Source organism: Ursus maritimus, unplaced genomic scaffold (genome assembly GCF_017311325.1).
Source record: "Ursus maritimus isolate PB19 unplaced genomic scaffold, ASM1731132v1 scaffold_2, whole genome shotgun sequence".
Taxonomy (NCBI): domain Eukaryota; kingdom Metazoa; phylum Chordata; class Mammalia; order Carnivora; family Ursidae; genus Ursus; species Ursus maritimus.
Window position 1 is genome coordinate 102,581,609 of NW_024424452.1, and position 18,779 is coordinate 102,600,387.

Here is an 18,779-nt window from a genome sequence, read left to right on the forward strand (position 1 = left end):
CTCCTCCTAGCTTCCCGACCTCCCCAGTTTTGAACTAACAGTGTGCTTAGAAGACTCTGTAAGTAACCACACCCAGGGGCAGTGGGGTGCAAACCACAGATTTATTTTGCAAGTGAAAGAGGCAGCCCAGGAGGGCCCGAACAAAAGGAACCAAGGCTGAGAGCAGAATACTTGGCTATCGAAAGACCACAGAGAGGTCCGTGGACGGGAGCTGGGGAGGCAGGCCGTGGAGTGACCCCGGGCCCTGGCCTGGTGGCCGGGGCTCCACGGGCCTCAGGCGCTTAGCTCCACGTGCAGCATTTGCAGGAGGAGCTGAACACCAGGCTCGGTGGGCAGCTCTGCCGGAACAGCCTCCCTCCTGCACAGCTGTAGTAGCCGCCCTGGTCCTGGGGGTTAGGGTAGAGCCCGTCGGCTTTGCCCTGGCAGAAGGTGTCCTGTTCAAGGCTGGGGCCGTGCTCAGGTTCAGAAGGCTGGTCTGGTGTGGGGACTTCACTTTCTGGGGTGTCTAAAGGCATACAGGGAAACAGGGAAGGTTCAGCCAAGTCTCCCCCAAGAGATCCCCACCCACCGGCCAGGCACACAGGTGATGCCTACAGCAGAGAACAGCCCTACAACAGCCACACCCACAGCTGCGGTGCAGCTCAACAGGGACACGTGGGGCCACACGTGCAAGAGGCAGTCAACGGCATTCTACCATCTGCACAGACCAGCCATATACTGGCGAGGGCCACGGGGAGTGGGGGGGGGGGTCGCCCTGCAGGCTGAGTGTGCAAGCTTTCTCTGCAGAGAGGAGGGAGCTGCAGGCTGAGGGCCCCTAGAGGGAAGCCCCGGTTACCAACACCCCCCAAAGTCATTGCCACAATCAGAAAGGGGAAGAAGAGCCTGGAAAGACAATAGTTTCAACAGTTTCCTTAGCCCCTGGGGGCGCATGAAATTTGGGAAATCGCAGTGTTGGGACAAGGTTTATTTCCTCAGAAGGAGCCCGGACCTGCAGTTCAGGGAGGGGGTGTTCGTACCCTAGCCCCGAATTCTGCCTTTGGTCCCGGGCCCCTTACTCACTCAGCTGCAGCCGCAGCGCCTTGATGAGGGGGTAGTGGCCTTGGTTGCAGAAGAAGGCAGCAAAGTCGTCCATGTCCAGTGCCCAGACCATGGCCCCGCCCAGGCCCTTCTGCTTCAGGTAGCTGGCCTGCGAGGGGAGCGGAAGCAGGTGCAGGAGCCCAGGGCAGCCCGGCCAGGCCGCCCCAGAGCCCATCCTCTGGCTTCCTCATCGAGACAGGGCTCTTGTTTCCAGCACCCCCAGGCCATGAGTGGTCCAGGCTTCTGGACACAGCCTCGGGCTGGAAGCCCAGGTGACTGAGTCCTGATCCCTATCAGGCATAAGTCATTCTGGAATCTTCCTGCCTCAACAGGAGCATGGCCTGGGGTGGGGGGAGGGTGGAGGTGTGAGGAGTGGATGCGTGTGAACTTCCCTAGGTTGGAAGCTTGAACATCTCTGTCTTTTCTGGGCTGAGCTGCTGCGTTTGGGGGCACTGCCAGTTGTGATGAATCCAGTTACCATAGGGACAATGAATCTTCCCCAGAGATCTGAACAATTTCCTGTCTTTAGATCTTTGTCCTCCCTTGAGGGCCTTCTCTCCTCCACTAGATCCCCAAGTTGTCCCCAGGAAAGGGTAGTGTGTTCCCTTACGAGGGCCTCTCTGTCCCCTAAGCCTGCCAGGGGGCCCTGGCATGAGGCAGGGGTTGGAGGGTAGGGCCTGTCTGGGGCCCCGCCCACCTTCTCTGCTTTCAGACTTTCTCAAAGACCTTTCCACGGTGACCCCTTCTCCTGTCTCCCGTCTCCTCCAGCCGGGATCACACTCCCTGCTCAATTCTCCCAGAGCACTTGATCTGCCCCTCCAGGAAAACCTGCCACTGTCTGCCCTGCATCAGAAGGGGCGTGACCTGTTTAGACGAACAGGCGCGGGTGCCTCTGCAGGAGTTCACAATCTCATGGGGGAGAGAGGCATGGAAATACATAAATGCAGGGGAGGGGGTGGAGGGATGGGCTAACTGGGTGATAGACCTTGGGGAGGGTATGTGATATAAGGAGCATGGGTGTTTTATAAGACTGATGAATCACAGACCTGGACCTCTGAAACCAATAATACATTAGATGTTAATAAATTGAATTTAAATTTAAAAATTAAAAAAAAGAAATACATATATGCACGAGTTTTGAGCCACCAAAATCGGGTAAGAGCCAGAGGGGGGATGGTCACATAAGTAAATCGAAAGGTCTATAATTTGAACATGCACCAAATATGGTCAATGAGCTGAATAAAAGGGTACGTCTCGCTGTATTTCTCCTCTTCATATGTCTGTAGAATTTGCATTTCGTTAACTACAAATACAAGTATGTAATCAAATACAAATTCTTTCAAGAGTGGTACTCAGTGTAGAGCAACTTTCTGTGATTGTGTCTTTCCTTAATCAACTGGCGGTAAAAATACCAAATGCTATCGCAAGAAGATCTGGAACATACTGGGATATTTTAAAGGAGACTCCCCCTTGAAGAGGTTCTAATGTTATGGACAGGCTCGGGCCCAGCCAGGAGCACCCCCCTCCCGGCAGGGCTGGGCCTCACCTTGATTTTGAAGCTTTCCACATCATCGAAACCCACCCACTGGTTGCCCTGGAAGGCATAGGGCACCTTCTGGTCCTCGAGTCTGTGCTCAGCGGCCCCCTTCCAGGAGCAGACCTGTAGGAGCAGAGGGCAGAGCAAGTGGAGACTAGAATTGGAAAACTCCTGTTTAAGGGAGCTTGCAGGACCTAGGAGCTTCTAGACTGAGTGACCCAGAACGCTGTATTCAATGAGGCACTGGGGCTTAATGATAGTCCAGGATGACCGATACGGATGGAATTCACCAGGTCAGAACTCCCGATGCCTGGCATCCTCATTCTGAGACTATGGGAGAAGCAGCAACCCCCACCCCACTCCGTCCTACCTCATAGTAAGCCAGCAGCCCTCCCTCTCTGGTGAAGGGGCCAGGGGATCCAGGCCCCGTGGCTGGGGCCCCCACTCCAGTGTCTGATGGGGAGGCCAGGGTGAAGGATCGTCCGTAGGTGGGCATGCCAAGGATCAGTTTGTTGGCAGGGGTCCCCTTCTGCAGCCACAGCTGCACGGCAAAGTCCTGGTGAAGGACAAGGAGGGGCAGGGTTAATTCACTTTGCCTTTGGCCTGGTTCTGGTCGTTCAAATCTGGGGGCTTCAGAGGAACTTCACAGGCCTTAGTAGTGTTCCGACGCTGCCCTGTCTTAGATCCTGGAGCCCAGAGAGAGAGAAGCTGCACTGCACCCTAGCCAAGACCATGAGCTTTGGAGTCAGACAACCATTCATGCAGCCAGAATTTACTGACGGTCCACTGTGGGCCGGGCGAGATGCTTGGATGCATCCGTGAGCAAAGCAGCCGAGATCCCTGGCTGGCTCAGCAACGTACTACCTAACCTTGCTGAGCCCCGGGCTTCCTGTCTGTAACATAGAAACAACGAAAATTGCTAGAATTAAAGATATAATGCAGGTATAAGTTCCAGCAAAACGCAGTAACGAGTTGCTGTGATCACACTCCGCTCATCGTCGTTCGAAGTTTCACTGAGTACGGGAGCAGGGAACGCGGTCTGTTTCATTTATCTCTGGTCCCTGTGCCTGGAACAATGTTTGACACTCAGATGCTCAAACAGAAAGAACAAGTGAGCACACGGCATCCTCATGGGTCCCTGGCCAGGGCCTTGCCCTCACATATGACGTGACGTGACACCCCCAGCCCGCGACACGCAGAGGTACCCAATCTAAGGATACGGACTAAATGGACAAGGGAGACTCCTCCCTCAAGCCAGGACTACAGGCTCGCTTCCCCCAGGAAGCCGCCCTGTTCAAGTCCAAGTGCTCCCGTTACTCCGCACCCTCTTAGCCCTTAAGTAAGGAACACTTCTCACTAAAAGCATCAGTATTTATTTCCTTTTGTTGGTCTCCATGATTTATCTCTGATCAGACTGGAGCTTTCTGATGGCAGAGGGCGGGGCCCCCTGCTGAGCTCAATGGCACTTCTGGCCAAGTTTGGAAAAGTCACCCTCTGGCCAGAAGCAGTCCCAAGCACACAGGGCAGAGAGCGGAAGGCCTCTTTGTAAGAGGAGAAAGGCCTCCCTTCCCCCACGTGGATCCAGGGCACACAGCCTGGAGAACACAGTGCTGGTGGGATTTCAGGCCCCTCACCTCTCAGCTGAACGTCTCCGGGTATTTCCCGGCCGGGCTGACTTCCCCCCGGGACCCACCCAGCTTTCCAGATGGGGGTGCAGGGGCTGGGCTCAGTGTGAATGACGGATGCTGACTCAAGCGCCCAAAGATGTGTCCCTTATTTGTGAAAGAGCCCCAGAAATCTAAGATGTTCTGCCCCAGCTGGTACACTAAGATGCATGCTCCCCAAAATTAAAAAGCATTTTTATTTAGGGGTTTTTTTTGTTTGTTTATTTTATAAAGAAATAATAGGGTTGTTCTTAACTTTTAAAACTCAGCGTGGGCTTATAAAAAGCCTCTGGGCTGTTCCACCAGGGTGAGCCCGGCAGGAAACCCCCACCCAGACCAGCCTGAAACCAAACCTGCCCTTTCCAGGGGCTGGGGCGGGGGTGGAGGTGACCCTGCCCCGAGGGACATCCCCTGATGTGTTATCAGCTTGGGAAAGCTTCCGCCTCCGAAAGCACCTTCCAAAAAGTCCATCAGAGTGACCAGGAGGGAAAGTTTACCCATTGTCTGGAAGGAAATGGGGTGGGGGTATGAAGAAAGCAAGAAGTCCTGTTCGCCGGACGTTCAAGCTCAAAGACAGCCTCCCAATGAGCCACTGCTTTTTTGCTGTCGTCACACTGGTTTGCAGCGTCTAGTATCAGCCAAGGTGCTACACAGAAGTAAGGTTTCCCCTCAGCGCAGGCACAGGAGAAGAAAAGAAACTAGCAAAGAAACAAAAAGGTCTGGCTACTCGGCCCCGTGCTTGGTGATCCTGCTTTTCGTTTCCATTATTGCCTCAAGGCTCTAAAGAGGCTGCCTGGGGGTGCCTGGGGGCTCAGTCCGTGAAGCCTCCGCCTTCTGCTCAGGTCATGGTCTCAGGATCCTGGGATCAGACTCCCAGCTCAGCAGAAGAGTCTGCTTCTCTCTCTACTCCTTCCCCCCCCCCCAGCTCCTGCTCTCTCTCAAATAAATAAATAAAATCTTTAAAAAAAAAAAAAGGCCACCTGGGGATGGGGAGTCCTGCCTCACCCCTGTAGCCACTCACCACGTTCAATTCGGCTGCTGCCCCGCTCTCCCCCTGCCTCTTGTAGAGGGGGCTGTGATGTCCTGTGGTCCTCTCATAAGAGCCATGGAAGTCGTAGGCCATGAGGCTAATGAAGTCCAGGTTCCTGCAGGAGGCGTGGAGAGGGGCGTGGGGCTCGTGAGCAGCCCGTCCTCGCTCCTTCCTGCCCTCACTGTCGGGCCTAGGGCAGGCCCGCACGGTAAGAGGCAGGGGTGCAGGGTCACCCCCGGTCTGTAAGAGGTGATTAGACAGCACTCCCTAGTTCCCCCCAAGTCCCCAGTATTGAGGTCCTTGTCATTCAGCCTGTGGGGTTGGCAGCTCCCGTCTTTGGCACCCTTCCCACGGCAACCTCAGGATACCTCCCGCTCTTACCATTTTGGAGGGAAATCTAGCTCGTGTGCGCGTGAATCGGCTGGGAACCTCATTCAAACACATTCTCTAATTTAAGAAGCCTGTGGTAGGGCCTGAGCTCCCGCATCTCTAACAGGCACGCAGGTGCCAGTCCTCGGGTGCAGGACTCTAGACGACTCATCCTCTTGCCTTCACTCTTGCCCTCCCAGGGTACTTGATGTTAAGTCCGAGTTCCCAAGGAAAAGGGCAAGGATGCCGAAAGGGAGGATCTGAACACTGGAGTAGCAGACAAAGTGAGCAGATCCCTCCTGGATCTGCTGCTGGAGGGGCCTGGCTTTCCCAAAACGGTACCTCGCAGGTGAGCACCTGCTCTCCTCCCGGGGCAGCTCAGCCTGCCGTGGCCTCTCCCACCTTGGAGAACACTGGTTCTGTACTGTCTGCCTGAGACTCACTGAGTAATTTTGTCCACCTCGTAGCCAGCATCTATGTGCTTTCTCCCGGCCGGGACGGCTGCGCTCAAGAGGAGGCGTTCCTTCCCTGAAGTCTGGGCTTCCTGCTGGAAGGCGTTGGCCAGGTCCTGCAGGCGCAGCTCAGAGTGAGCACAGAGGCAGGGACCAGACAGACCCTTGGGGACCCCAAGCAGATGTTCACTCCCAGGAGTCTGAAAACCGACTGCAGGGCTGGTCTGTGCTATGCTAATACACGAAGCAGTGGCCCCGGGGACAGAGCAGCACCGACATGTCCCGTGAGGCCACCGATCTGGGCCCCCCTGGCCAGCTGGGTGACCCCCTACCCCACGCAGCCATACCTGCACCAGGGCTGTGAAGCGCTGCTTGTCTGAAGGAGGGCTCCCCCGGCTTCCTGGGTACTCCCAGTCCAGGTCAAGGCCATCAAAACCATAATCGCGCAGAAACTTAAGGGCTGAGTTGACAAAGATCTGACGGTTGCTGGCTGTAGCCACCATATCTGTGAACCTGCGGGGTGATGAAGGGCAGTGGGGGTCTGCCTTGCTGACAGGGGGTTCCTCTCTCCCTCAGATGCAAGCGAGAAAGTCCTCAGGATATTGGTGGCCGGCCGTCGGGGCCGGGAGGATGCTGGGAGGGCTGCTGCGATTTTGGCCTTGGAGTTACCAGCCTGGCCTCGGAAAAGAGACAGTCCAGAAGTGCGTCCTGCCCCCAGGGCACATTGACTTGCCTGGAGCTCTGCCTCCCAAAATTCCCTCCACCAGCCTACTGCCAAGTCCCTATTCTGGAATTGTCCTACCCTGCATCAGAGCTGGCTGTCACCCCAGCGTGGAGGTTTAGAAAAGAAGAAAAATCAGTTTCTAAAATGAACAGAGAGAAGTACAGCAAGGTTAGTGAGGATCCGGGTAACCCGAGAGTCTGCTGCTCTCATTCCCTGGTGGGTTAACACGGTCATTTTCTTCAAACTCACATTCGTAAAATGCTTCGCTATGACACTAGTCCAGAGCTCCTCGAAATCCCGAGCTGCCCGAGGAACCCCCTCCCCACCTCCTCCTGATTCCCAGGATCCCTCTAAGAAGTGTCTCAAGGTCTTTATAGACTGATCCTATTTTAATTAGTTTTCAATTGATTTATTACTTTAATTAATAGCAGCAGTTCTTAAGTGGGACCCTTGTGCTGGGATCCCCAGGAGAAGAACCCCTGTATTCCAATTAAAAATCTGCATATAAACAGTACGTGGGGAAGGTGGGTCATAAACTTCATCACCTGATGAAGTTCAAAAGGGCTCGTGATCCAAAAGTTTTAGAAATGGGACGTCTGGGTGACTCAGTTGGTTAAGTGTCTGCCTTCGGCTCAGGGCATGATCCCAGGGTCCTGGGATCGAGTTCTGCGTTGGGCTCCCTGCTCTCCAGGGGACCTGCTTCTCCCTCTGCCTGCAGCTCCCCCTGCTTGTGCTCTCTCTGTCTCTCTGACAAATAAATAAATAAAATCTTTAAAAAAAAAGTTTTAGAAAGAGTAGTTTAGAACTCTGGGAACCTTACGTTCTGGACTTTCTAGGAAAAGTCTATGTTCAAATATCTCATTCCATTATCTCCATAATTCCTCAAAAATGTCCTAGAAATGCCAATATTTTTGGCAGCCAAGCTCACTCTCACAGACTACCTTTGACACCCAGAAGTGGGACAAAAATTCTCAGATTAGAGAGCCTGTCTCAGAGCTCTGGAAATATAGACACTGTATGTTGTCTGGGATTAGTTGGGAGTCTCCCTCTACCCATTTCATGCAGGAAGAGACTGAGAACTGGAAAGAGGCCAGAATCTCTCCTGTGCTCCTGGCAAGACTGAATGTGTAACAGTCTGGAGCTAAGCCCCCTCCACGGTCCTCCCAAATAGCTACCAAGAGCCCAGGAGGAAGGTCAGTCCCCAGAGTCCAGGCCCCCTTCCGACCCCCTCACCCTGACTACGCTTCAGCCGGGTCTGATTCCCTGACCAGGGCTCTCTCTTGCCAGTGAGTCAGGTCCCCACCCAGTGGCTCTCCATACGGGTGCCCATGGCCAACTCACTTCTGGGTGCCGAAGTTCCAGCCCCCGACGGCCAGCAGCGTCTTCAGCTTGGGATTCCTAGGAAAGACAACACAAATGCTGGAATTTACAGAATTTAACGCCCTGCCAGCTCCCGGGGCTCACCTCACTGCTGGAGAAAGCAAGGGGTGGTGGGTGCCCCGATGGGCGCTGCTGGGGTGGGGGTTGTGTAAGTCTCTATGCACAAAGCCTGGTTGGGGGCAGCTCTAGACTGGGAAAGAAAAGGCACGCTCCTGCCTTCAAGGGCCTCCCCCCGGCTGGGAAGATATACACACAAAGAACTTAGGAAGTGAGAGATCAGGGTGAATCGCAGAGGGGCTTTGTCAAGGTGGTGATAACGCTAAAGGATGGATAGACTTTAGGAGGAAGAAGGGCGTGCATTCCCAGCAGAGGGAAACAGTTTCCCAACCCCGATCCCGCTTAGACCTAAACTAGAAGGGACCTTGAGGACTCCCTATCTACCCCTACCTCCTCCATATAAGCACGGGAAAGCCCAGAGAGGTGATGCGACTTGCCCAAAGCCACACAGCAGATCTGTAGCCGAATTACCGTGCTGGGGAAGATTTCTGGCTGTGAGAAGAGGTACCTGCCTTCTCTACCTCCCCTCCCCCTCCAGAGCTGCTCACATCTTCTTCAGGCCATTGAACTCCCGGTACAGCACGCTGTCGTCCCACTCCACAGGGCTGAGCTGGTGATTGTTCATGCCCGCAAACGCGTAGATGAGGTGCGTGCACAGGTTCGGGTCCACGTCCTTGGGCGAGAAGTGAGCGGCCCCCTGTCTGTACTGGGCCCAGTTGGTGAAGTAGCAGACGAGCTTTGCGGCAGAGCCTGACCATGAGGGGCCAAGGAAAGAAATGGCGGTCATAAGGGTCTGCTGAAGAGTGGCATCGCCCGCCCGGGGCAGGACCTACATAATGCCAGAGGGTGTTAAATATGACTCTTGACCTGCTGAGGCCAGGGAGGCAGGACTTTCAAAAAGCAGCCTGGAATACCTCAGAAGGTTAATTAAAACGCAAATACATGAAGTAGCAGAGAAGAGACCCCGGTTACATGCCTGCATTTATGTTTTGTCTTGCTTTAAAAAGTTTTATTTCTTGCAGAGAATCTATGTGTATTAATATCACTGATAAGTTTCTAATAAAGAGCTTGTTTCATCTAGGAAAAGGCAGCTTGTTTCTGGAATCCCCAGAAAGTTTGGGAACTTGGGGGGTCGTTTGTTCCTAGCAGGTTGATCTAGCAGTGAGGGCCCCTATGCTAGGTTGACCAGATAACCAGACAGCGAGAAGGCTGATTTTTATTCCTGCATCTGTCAGAAATGCACTTTGGGCCGATTGCCTCTTCAGCTCTGGCCCAGGGTCCTCATCTGAAAATGACTGTGCGGTCTCTGAGGTCTCTTCCAGAACTTGCGGTCTATGAGGGTGCAGTCTGCACGAGCCAACACTTTATGCCAGGGATTTGGCAGAATCGTGAGTTTGTACTGGAGTGCATCTATGACCAGTGTCTAGACCTTAGGACTTCCTTTAGGCCTGACAGTGTCTCTCTGCAGTTCCCTTTGGCTTCCATGTGGCCAGTGAGAGGTCAGGGGAGGGGGGGGGTGCAAAGTGGCTGCAGGTGGCTGTGTGGAAACCCAGAGCACGAGGGGGCTGTCTGGGACTCCCCTGGGCAGGCCGATGGTTCCGAAAGGAGAAGCTGGAGTCCTTGGGTTGTCGCTGGCTCTAGCCAGAGGCCACTCGGGAGTAGAACTTGCTACGGGGGGCTGGGAGTGTAGCCTGCAGTGATATAAGAGGATTGGTGAACTCCCCAAAGCAAAGGGTTAACCTGGGGAACAACACATCCTAGGACCATCTAGGAGGAAGCATGGAAGCTCTTCTTACATCGTATCCTCTTCTATCAAATATCATGCATGGATTTTTGTACTATGAGACAGTGAAGTGTGAGGGTCTCTGGAATTTTAACGCCTGGGTTGAAATCCCAACTCTGCCACTTTGCAGTCAGGTAACTCAGCTTCCTGCTCCACACCCTGAGAACGATCATCGTTCCTACCTCAAAGGACTGTTGTACGGATAAAGAGTTAGTATGTTAAATATCAGAACACTGCTAGCAGATAGCAAACTCTGTGCTAAGTGCTTTACATATACTAACTGTTACTTCATTCACACGAGACTCTGCTGATATATCTACCACACCGTACACCCAGGAGGAGCTTGGACTTAAGCTTTTAGGGAAATCTTCAACCTTTCTTCCCCATGTTTGTTATTTCTGTGGCCCCTGGCTGTTGCCTCCTGTGAGACCAAGAGGAGAACAATTTGTCTAATGTCACAGCCCAGCCTCAAGGTGCGGGTCTGAGGAGCCAGCACTCCTGGGGCCACTGATTCACACGGAGTGTGGCGTGGTGGGAAGGGACCCCAGAATCCAAGTTGCTGAGCATCCCCCAGAGAACTCTCTCCTGTCTGACACGGTAAGTCGCCCCTCCCGGCTCCCCCGAGCCCTACATGCCATCAGTCCAACAGAAACGGGAGTGAGTATGTTGCCCAGGCTGAACTAAGGGACTGGGACACGGAGCTGGGTAAGAGTTGGGCTCCTTCCCCCCAGTAGCTCTCCGCCTGGTCGGGGAGACCAGTAATTATGCCCAGAACTATGCCAATGATAAGCATCATTGACATACGTACTGGGAAGTGTGCTCAGCTCTGAGAGAACAGAGAGGTTGGAGCCAGTGACCTCAGGGAAGCCCTGAGAGAACTTGACAGTGAAGCCGGCCCCACAGACATGCAGTTCGGCTAGCGGGTAAGGCGGCAAGAACCTTCCCTGAAGGGGCGGCAGGGCTGTTTGTGGCACAAGGACACGTGCAGGGGGCTGAGCTTTGGAGGAGAGGCCCCACAGAAATCTGCCAAGAGCTCTTGATGTGGGGGTGGGGTAAGGTTGGGGCGTGAGCTGGGAGGGGAGCAGAGCCCAGGGAAGGGGCTGAGGGACTCTAGGGCTAACCTCAAAAAGGTGCCCCTTACCCTCCCCCTTCCCAAGAAAGGGCGCATCCAACTCTTGATCTCAGCTCAGGTCTTGATCTCAGGGTCATGAGTTCAAGCCCCCCGTTGGGCTCCATGTTGGATGTGGAGCCTACTTCAAACGAACAGTAAAACAACAAAACGAAAAAGAAAGGCTCCACCTACCCCACTGGATCGTCAGCAGCACTATCAGACCTAAAGCGGCACAAGAGAGAAGGCAGAGCTTGAGCGGTCATTCGTATTTTCCCCGGACCCCTGGGACGTAAAGGTGGTCAGAGAAGGGTAGGCCCAGGATGGTGTCCTCCAGATCGAACTTCTTCTGTCCAAAAGGGACCCAGCAGGACACTGCACCCATCCCTTCACCCCGGCCAGATGGCAGGGGCCCCTCTTTGGCCTGGACTAGTCCCAGAGCTGATGGAAGTTTCTGTGAGGCGAGGCTGCCCCTGTCCAGGGCGTCAGTGGAGGGCGGTGTGTATTTAGGAAGTTTCTAGGAAAACCCGCCCGACTCCTGAGGTTTCAGAGAGAACATTTCTCTTTTGCAACAAGCAGAAAACCTGTCCTGGGGCTGGAAAGAGCCAGTGTGGAAGGGCGAGGCCACAGACGCCATCTCTCGGTGAGGCCTCTGCGCCTCTGCTCACCTCCCCTAGTTCCCTCCTTCCTGCTGCTCTCCCGCCACACCTCACAGGAGCTTGGTTGAGTTACCAGCATCTTGGAGACCTAGGGCCCAGTGGGACTCCATTAAAAAGGTCTATTTCACCTTTCTGGTGACCTTGGATTTTCCTGTTAACCTAATAGGACCTGTGTGAACACTTGCAAGGACACCCAAGGTCATGGCCCCCAGGCTGCCCTCTTTCTTGCGGGACAACCCGCACAGGGTTGGGGAAGAATCTGTTGGCAGTGGGCATCCCTTGGAAAAGGCCAAAGGCAGAAGCCTAAGAACCTGGGGAAGATAAAACCACCTGCCCCAGCGGCGTTCCCTGACTCTGGGCTTGCAGGACAGGAGGAGGAAAAGTCCATTTCAGCCTGTTGAGAAAAGCCTTCCCTTGCAACACAAAGGCTCTTGGATTGAAAGAGCCTGGGGGGGCCCCACTGGAATGGAATGACCCTCTGAAGTTCTCCCAAATGTTCCTGCTTCTTTGCAGACAGCACCAAGAAGCCACCTAATAACCACATCCTCACCTCTTCACAGCTCCCAGGGCCCAGCCCACTCTCCTAGACGGTGCCCACTCACCTGCCCAGGCCACGGACCGTGCCATGGTGCTGGCTCAGCCTGTGCCACGGCCTCTCCAGACCTGCTCTCCTTTTATCAGGCTGCCCTGTTCCGCCGTAGCCTGCAGTGTTGAAATCAGGGGGTGGGGGGGGGGTGCTGGGGTATGGCGTGAAGGGCTAGGGTGTCACCCAGCATGGATCGGGCAAACCTAACACAATGGCCTTTAGCAATTCTTGGTTTTCTGGAACAATCACAGAGTGTAAACCGGGCCCTTGCCATGACCAAACTGGGAGGCAGAGAGAGGGAAGCAGGAAGTGTTTCTAAGCCTCCTACTGGACGAGCACGGTTCTGATTTCCTTGGTGGGGGGTGGTGAAGACCCTGAGTGACCTATAACTTAATGGGCTTGGGAGGGAGAGGAATGACTTACAAGTCAGGGGAGCTGGGCTCCTGACAGCCTGCTTGCTTGCTTGCTTCTCCACTGCCCCTTCTGAATTCACTTGCCCTCTCTGTAAGATGCTGGGGTTGCAAATAGAATATGTGTTTCCTGAAAGTCCTATTTTATTACTCTTCACATGATAGTAATACATTTTATACCCACTGATTGAGAAAATAATCTGATGACAAATAGCAACTATGAGCTCAGGTCATGATCCCGGCGTCCTGGGATCGAGCCCCACATTGGGGGGGGGGGTCGCTGCTCAGCGGGGAGTCTGCTCCTTCCTCTTCTTCTACCCCTCCCCCCCACTCGTGTTCTCTCTCTCTCAAATAAATAAATAAATAAATAAATAAATAAATAAAATCTTTTAAAAATGTCATTTCTCCTCAAGTTAAAACAAAATAGATAGTAATGATGTAATGATGAGGACATACCATACAGCACTTACTACAAACCCATTGGGATCGAAGCATGAAATTGGCACCAGAAGTAAGAGGTAGACCTGAGCATCTATGGAAAACATATGTCCAACAAAGGCAATGTTTCAATTGAGCAGGAAAAGGATGTTTCATAAAGGTCAGTGACTTACTTGTCTACCAAACGGAAAGAATCAAGGTTGGGTCCAGCACACTGTATGTCATAGTGAAGACGGGGGTAGGAGGAAGGGGTGCCCTGGAAGTAAAAGGGGGTGGCCAGAACCCAGCCAGAGAGGGCAAGGGGAGGCTCGGGGAGTGGTGCTTGTGCGGCGCTTTGGGAACTAGCAGTGTGGCAGGCGAAGAGAGACAGGCAGGATGGTTCTGGCAAGCAAACCGGGTAGTCACTGATGGGTCGTCGCAGACAAAACTGTCCATCCTGCTGCAGGGACAGTGGGACATCAATTGTGAAGCACTGACTGAGGAGAGCAGGCTGGGGTGACCTCTGCTAAGGGGCTCTGGGTGGGAGGCCCTGGACACGCTGGCAGGGGAGGAAGGGGTGCATTGCTTTCCCAACCTGGACTTCTTTTGCAATTATGTCTCAGGCTAGGTAGAGGACATCTGAGGCTGACCTGATAGGCCTGACCTAGACTGCAAAATATCGAAGAACAGAAAGCTGCAGGCTGGAGGTCAAGGCCTGGGAAGCAGAAGGCAGACCCATGTCCTGTGAAGCTGGGGAGGGACCTTCCCCAAGGACCGACCCAGAACACCCACCCTTGAATTTCTCACTCAAGTAAGCAGGTCTCGACCTCCAGTGCAGGTGGCCCATGTCTAAGCTGAAAGATCCCTGGTACCTTCAGCAAGTTCAAATCAACAGCACGCCATGCCTCTGCTCCTTGACCTTCTCCCTCTTGGGGCAGCCTTCCTGGCCCCTCACATCTTACAGGGATCCGTCTGAGTCAAGCCTTGCCTCCTCCCCAGTCATGCTGGTCCACACCAGCTCCTGCCACCCGGGAGCTATTCCTTCCAATGGGGGCAGGAACACACCCTGCTTGGAGACCTACGGTCCAGGGTGTGCCTCAGTGATCTCCCAAGAGATGACCTCAGGGACCTTTAAACTTTCCTTCCATCCCCTTGGCTTCTCTCACCCTCTCTTAGCCACACCCCCCCCCAAAAGCCAAATTCAGGTAAGACCAGTGTGCTCGATACACAATAAAACTTCAAGGTAAACCCCCAGTGCACCCCGCCCTGGAGCAGACGTCTGTAGAGAAATCCTGCCACCAGCTCTGGTTCCCATGCGCGGGGTGTCTGAGCCCGGCCAAGTTACAACCTCTCCCCGCCTCTGTTTCCTCATCTGCAGAATGGACATAACACTACCTATCTTCCTTGGGAAGTGAATCAAGTAGAGAATGTGTGGAAGGGCTTGTAAGTGACAGGCCACCAACCGGATCTCATCATGACACCACGATCACAATGGCCGGAGTCACGCGGTTCTGCCCTTGCCGCCCGCGGGCGTCCCATCTCGGTAGCTGCACGGTCCCCAGCCAGGTGGGTCTGGGCCTCTCCCCCGACACCCTGGGCCTCCCCGTGCTGAACCTGTGAGGAGCCTTCACATAAGTCCGTTAACTGCTTCTTCCCACATTCCAGCCAGTTCTTCCCCACCACCCAGCCAGTTCCTCCAGTCACCCAGGAAGTGTCCCCGATCTCCTCCCTTTTCCCCCACCCTCACATGATTGGGTGCTACGAGGAGTCCTCCCTCCTGTTCCATGTCCTCCGCCACCCCCAACCCCCGTCAGCTCTCGCCTTGTCCCCTGGAAGCCTCGTAACTGTCCTCCCTCCTTCCTTCTCTTGTCCCCTGCCCTCCATTCTCCACACAGCAACCAGGGCGGGCTTGGAGAAACTTCAATGCGATCCTGTCACTCTCCTGCTAAGACCCCCCCCTGTGGTTTCCAATGAACTCAGAATAAACTACAACCTCCTTAACTTGGTCTCTTGAAAATTCCAAGCCTGTTCTTTCATTAAGGCCTTTCCTCCTGCCATTGCTTCTGCCTGGAATGTTCTTCCCCGTGATCTTCACACGGCCGGCTGCCTATCCCCATTCAGGCGTCTCCTAAACACCAATAGAAAGTAGTGCCTCACTCTCAAGTCACTCTTCGTTCTGTTCTGTTGATCTGTTTTCCTCCAAGTACTTCCACAAGCTGAATCTGTCCATCTATCGTCTATCCAGCCACGTGTACGGTGTTTCCGACCGCTCGAGTTCGGGCTTTGTGACAGGAGGGACTTCATCCTGTTTATTCCTTTAACTCTAGTGCCTAGAACATTTCATAGCACGTAGTAGGTGCCTAATTCTTGTCTATTGAAAAAAAGAAAGTGGGGTGCCTGGGTGGCTCAGTCGGTTAAGCATCAGACTCTTGATAAGCGTCGGACTCATGGTTTCGGTTCAGGTCTTGATCTCAGGGTCACGAGATGGAGCCCCACGTCGTCAGGCTCTGTGCTGAGCGTGGAGCCCGCTTAAGATTCTCTCTCTGCCTTTCCTCCCTCTCCAGCTTGTGCTCTCTCTCTCTGTCACAAAAGAAAAGAAAAGAAAACTAGAGAAAAGAAAGAAAGAAAGAGAGGGAGGGAAAAGGAAGAGAGAGAAAGAAAGAAAGAAATTGAGAGCGAGAGACTGGCTTCCAGGGCGCTGCGTGATCCCCACCTTTCAGCCTCTCCTGGGCTGCCGCACCCCAAGCGTCTGGTCCTGCTTCATGAAATGAACATCATCAGCCCTCTCCCACCTCAGGGCCTTGGCACATCCTGTTCCCTCTGCCCGGAACGTGCTTTCTTCCCTCTTCTCGTCCTCCAGGTGTTGTCTCAACTGTCACCTGTTCAAGAGGCCTCCCCTGACTACCTGATTCCTGATACTCTCTCCTGAAGCAGCCTGCTCTTTCCCTTCCAAGCCCTTAGCCTAATTCGCAATTATATACTTATTTTGTGAGTTTGTGTATTTAATGTGTGTGTCTCTCACTAGACCGGAGGCTCCAAGAGAAGGGACAATGTCTGTTTGTCCACTACTGTGCACCAACAGCCCCAGGGGCGGGCATAGGGAACAGGAGGCCTCAATAAATGTCTGGTGAGTGAGCTCATTACTGAATGTTATTTCGTGGTACCCTTTATTTTTTTATTTTTATTTTTTAAAGATTTTATTTATTTATTTATTTATTTATTTATTTATTTGACAGAGACAGCCAGCGAGAGAGGGAACACAAGCAGGGGGAGTGGGAGAGGAAGAAGCAGGCTCATAGCGGAGGAGCCTGATGCGGGGCTCGATCCCAGAACGCTGGGATCACGCCCTGAGCCAAAGGCAGACGCTTAACGACTGCGCCACCCAAGCGCCCCTGCAGTACCCTTTAACACTCATCAATGTCAAGTGCTCAGTGAGTGGCTGCCTGACGTGAGAAATGCGAGCTTCCCCCTAAATATACAAATATACATATACAGTCTAAATATATAAATTGAAATCTCTTAATGTATTAGCAGAAGCCGTTCTCCCCAAAGTGTGGGTGAGGAAGGAGAGAGAAGTTGCAAACTTGTCCAAAGCTGGATAGAAGCGGAGCCAGAGTAGAAGGGAGACTCCCGAGCTCTTCCCTTTCCTGTCCGGGCACCTTGGGATGAGCCTGAGTCCCGGACACGAAGCTCATGGCTGCTGGCTGACGTGGCCTTCAGTCATGCTGAAACTCACGTCTGGAAGTCAGGGAACCCTCTGCGGACAAAGGACGCGTTGAGTCCACTCTGGCCAGGCTGACTGTGGCCTTGCCCGTCTAAATGTCAGCTTGTTTTCGGATCCGGGTGGACCACATCCCAGGGGAAGCTACTTCTCTTACAATAACAGGTTTGAGCCTGAGGCAGTTGGCACGCAGTGGGTACCAGAACTGAGAGAGAAGGATCAGGTCCAGCTGAGTGGGTCAACATGGGAAATACAGCCTGTTCACCCCCCAAGGCTCTCCCCCACCTGTCTGCTTCAGACACCAAACAGGGACACCGGCTCCTCTCCTTCTCTTTCCTTTTCTCTTTCTTTTTCTCTCTCTCCCTCTCTTCTTCCCTCCCTTGTATATTTCTACACATAATTATGGATATACAATAAGGTCCACTGCATTCTTGCAATATTCATTAAAGTTTGGAATTCTATGTCCCATTAAAAAGAGATAAAGGGGGCACCCACCTGGCTTAGTCGGTGGAGCATGAGACTCTTAATCTCGGGGTTGTAAGTTCAGGCCCCACGTTAGGGGTAGAGATTACTTAAAAATATAATCAAGAAAGAAAGGAATGAAGGATGGGGGCGCCTGGGTGGTGCAGTCGTTAAGCGTCTGCCTTCGGCTCAGGGCGTGATCCCAGCCTTCTGGGATCAAGCCCCACGTCAGGCTCTTCTGCTGGGAGCCTGCTTCTTCCTCTCCCACTCCCCCTGCTTGTGTTCCCTCTCTCGCTGGCTGTCTCTCTCTCTGTCAAATAAATAAATAAATAAAATCTTAAAAAAAAAAAAGAAATGAAGGATGGGAGGAAGGAAGGAAGGAAGGAAGGAAGGAAGGAAGGAAGGAAGGAGGGAAGGAAGGAAGAAAGAAAGAAAGAAAGAAAGAAAGAAAGAAAGAAAGAAAGAAAGAAATCCTCAATACATTGTTAAAGAGAAAAGGCAAGGTGTACCCATAGCACATGGCAGGTTGCACAAAGGTATTTATTTGCACTCTTCTGAAAACCCCCAAAATAGAGTTAAAGGAATAAAATGGTACAAATCAACGAAAACAAAGCAAATGGGAGAGGGGACCAAAATTGATGGGACATATCAACAAATGTTTTGAACACGTGTTCAAGTGTTCACACTTGATAATGGACAACGAGTGAACAAGTGGAACCAGCCTGGCAGACCTGAAGAAGCTGAGACCTCACGCTGCAGGTGGGGAGCCCTCGGGAAGCAAGGGACTCACGCCAAGGCACCCTGCAAAGCCACAGGAGTTGGCAGAATTTGCGAAGTGAGGCTGATAATAAGTGCAGGTGAACTGTTAGACCCCCAGATCCTCTTCTTTTTGTAGTCTTGCCTGTCCAAATGGGTTCTGCCCACCTTCTGGAGAGCCAGCCAGAAAATATGGATGGACCAGAGTGACTGTACACTTGGGAACACCTTGCCCAGCACAGGGGGTGAGGGTGGGGATGGGGGTATGCGTGCCAGACTGAAGACAGAGACTGATGATTGGGGGGATTACGTGCAAGTCTGCATGTGAGATGCTCGGACCCCAGCCCTTCCTTCCACAACAGCCCCAAGCAGAGCATTGAAAAGTTCCTCTCAGGGAAAACTGGCCAGACTGAAAGAAAAGTTACTGAAGCTCAGACCGCCAAAAACTCAAATGACGTCTGGGGGTCCCCAGTGGAATAGCCATGTCCTTGTCCCATCACCCCAAGGTGGGGCCCTGAGATAAGAAACCACTCAAGCCCCCAGAGCTTCCAGTAGTGATGACTCAGTATTGCACATGAAAGAAAAGC

The 18,779-nt window shown here is 53.2% G+C and overlaps 1 protein-coding gene across 2 annotated transcripts; it reads right to left on the reverse strand.

Moving 5' to 3' along the window:
• Positions 1-252: 252 nt before the first annotated feature.
• On the reverse strand, positions 253-12,467 carry CHIT1 (chitinase 1). Of its 2 annotated transcripts, XM_040636481.1 has the most exons (11): positions 12,443-12,467; positions 11,377-11,406; positions 8,839-9,040; positions 8,195-8,251; positions 6,477-6,642; positions 6,121-6,245; positions 5,300-5,423; positions 2,985-3,170; positions 2,624-2,737; positions 1,060-1,186; positions 253-544 (listed from the first exon to the last, which is right to left on the reverse strand). In XM_040636481.1, exons 1-11 carry the CDS (start codon positions 12,465-12,467, stop codon positions 282-284), a joined length of 1,419 nt encoding a protein of 472 aa, XP_040492415.1. In that variant the 3' UTR covers positions 253-281. The 2 variants fall into 2 exon arrangements, with proteins under 2 accessions (XP_040492415.1, XP_040492416.1); XM_040636482.1 differs by lacking the exon at positions 8,195-8,251.
• Positions 12,468-18,779: the final 6,312 nt, after the last annotated feature.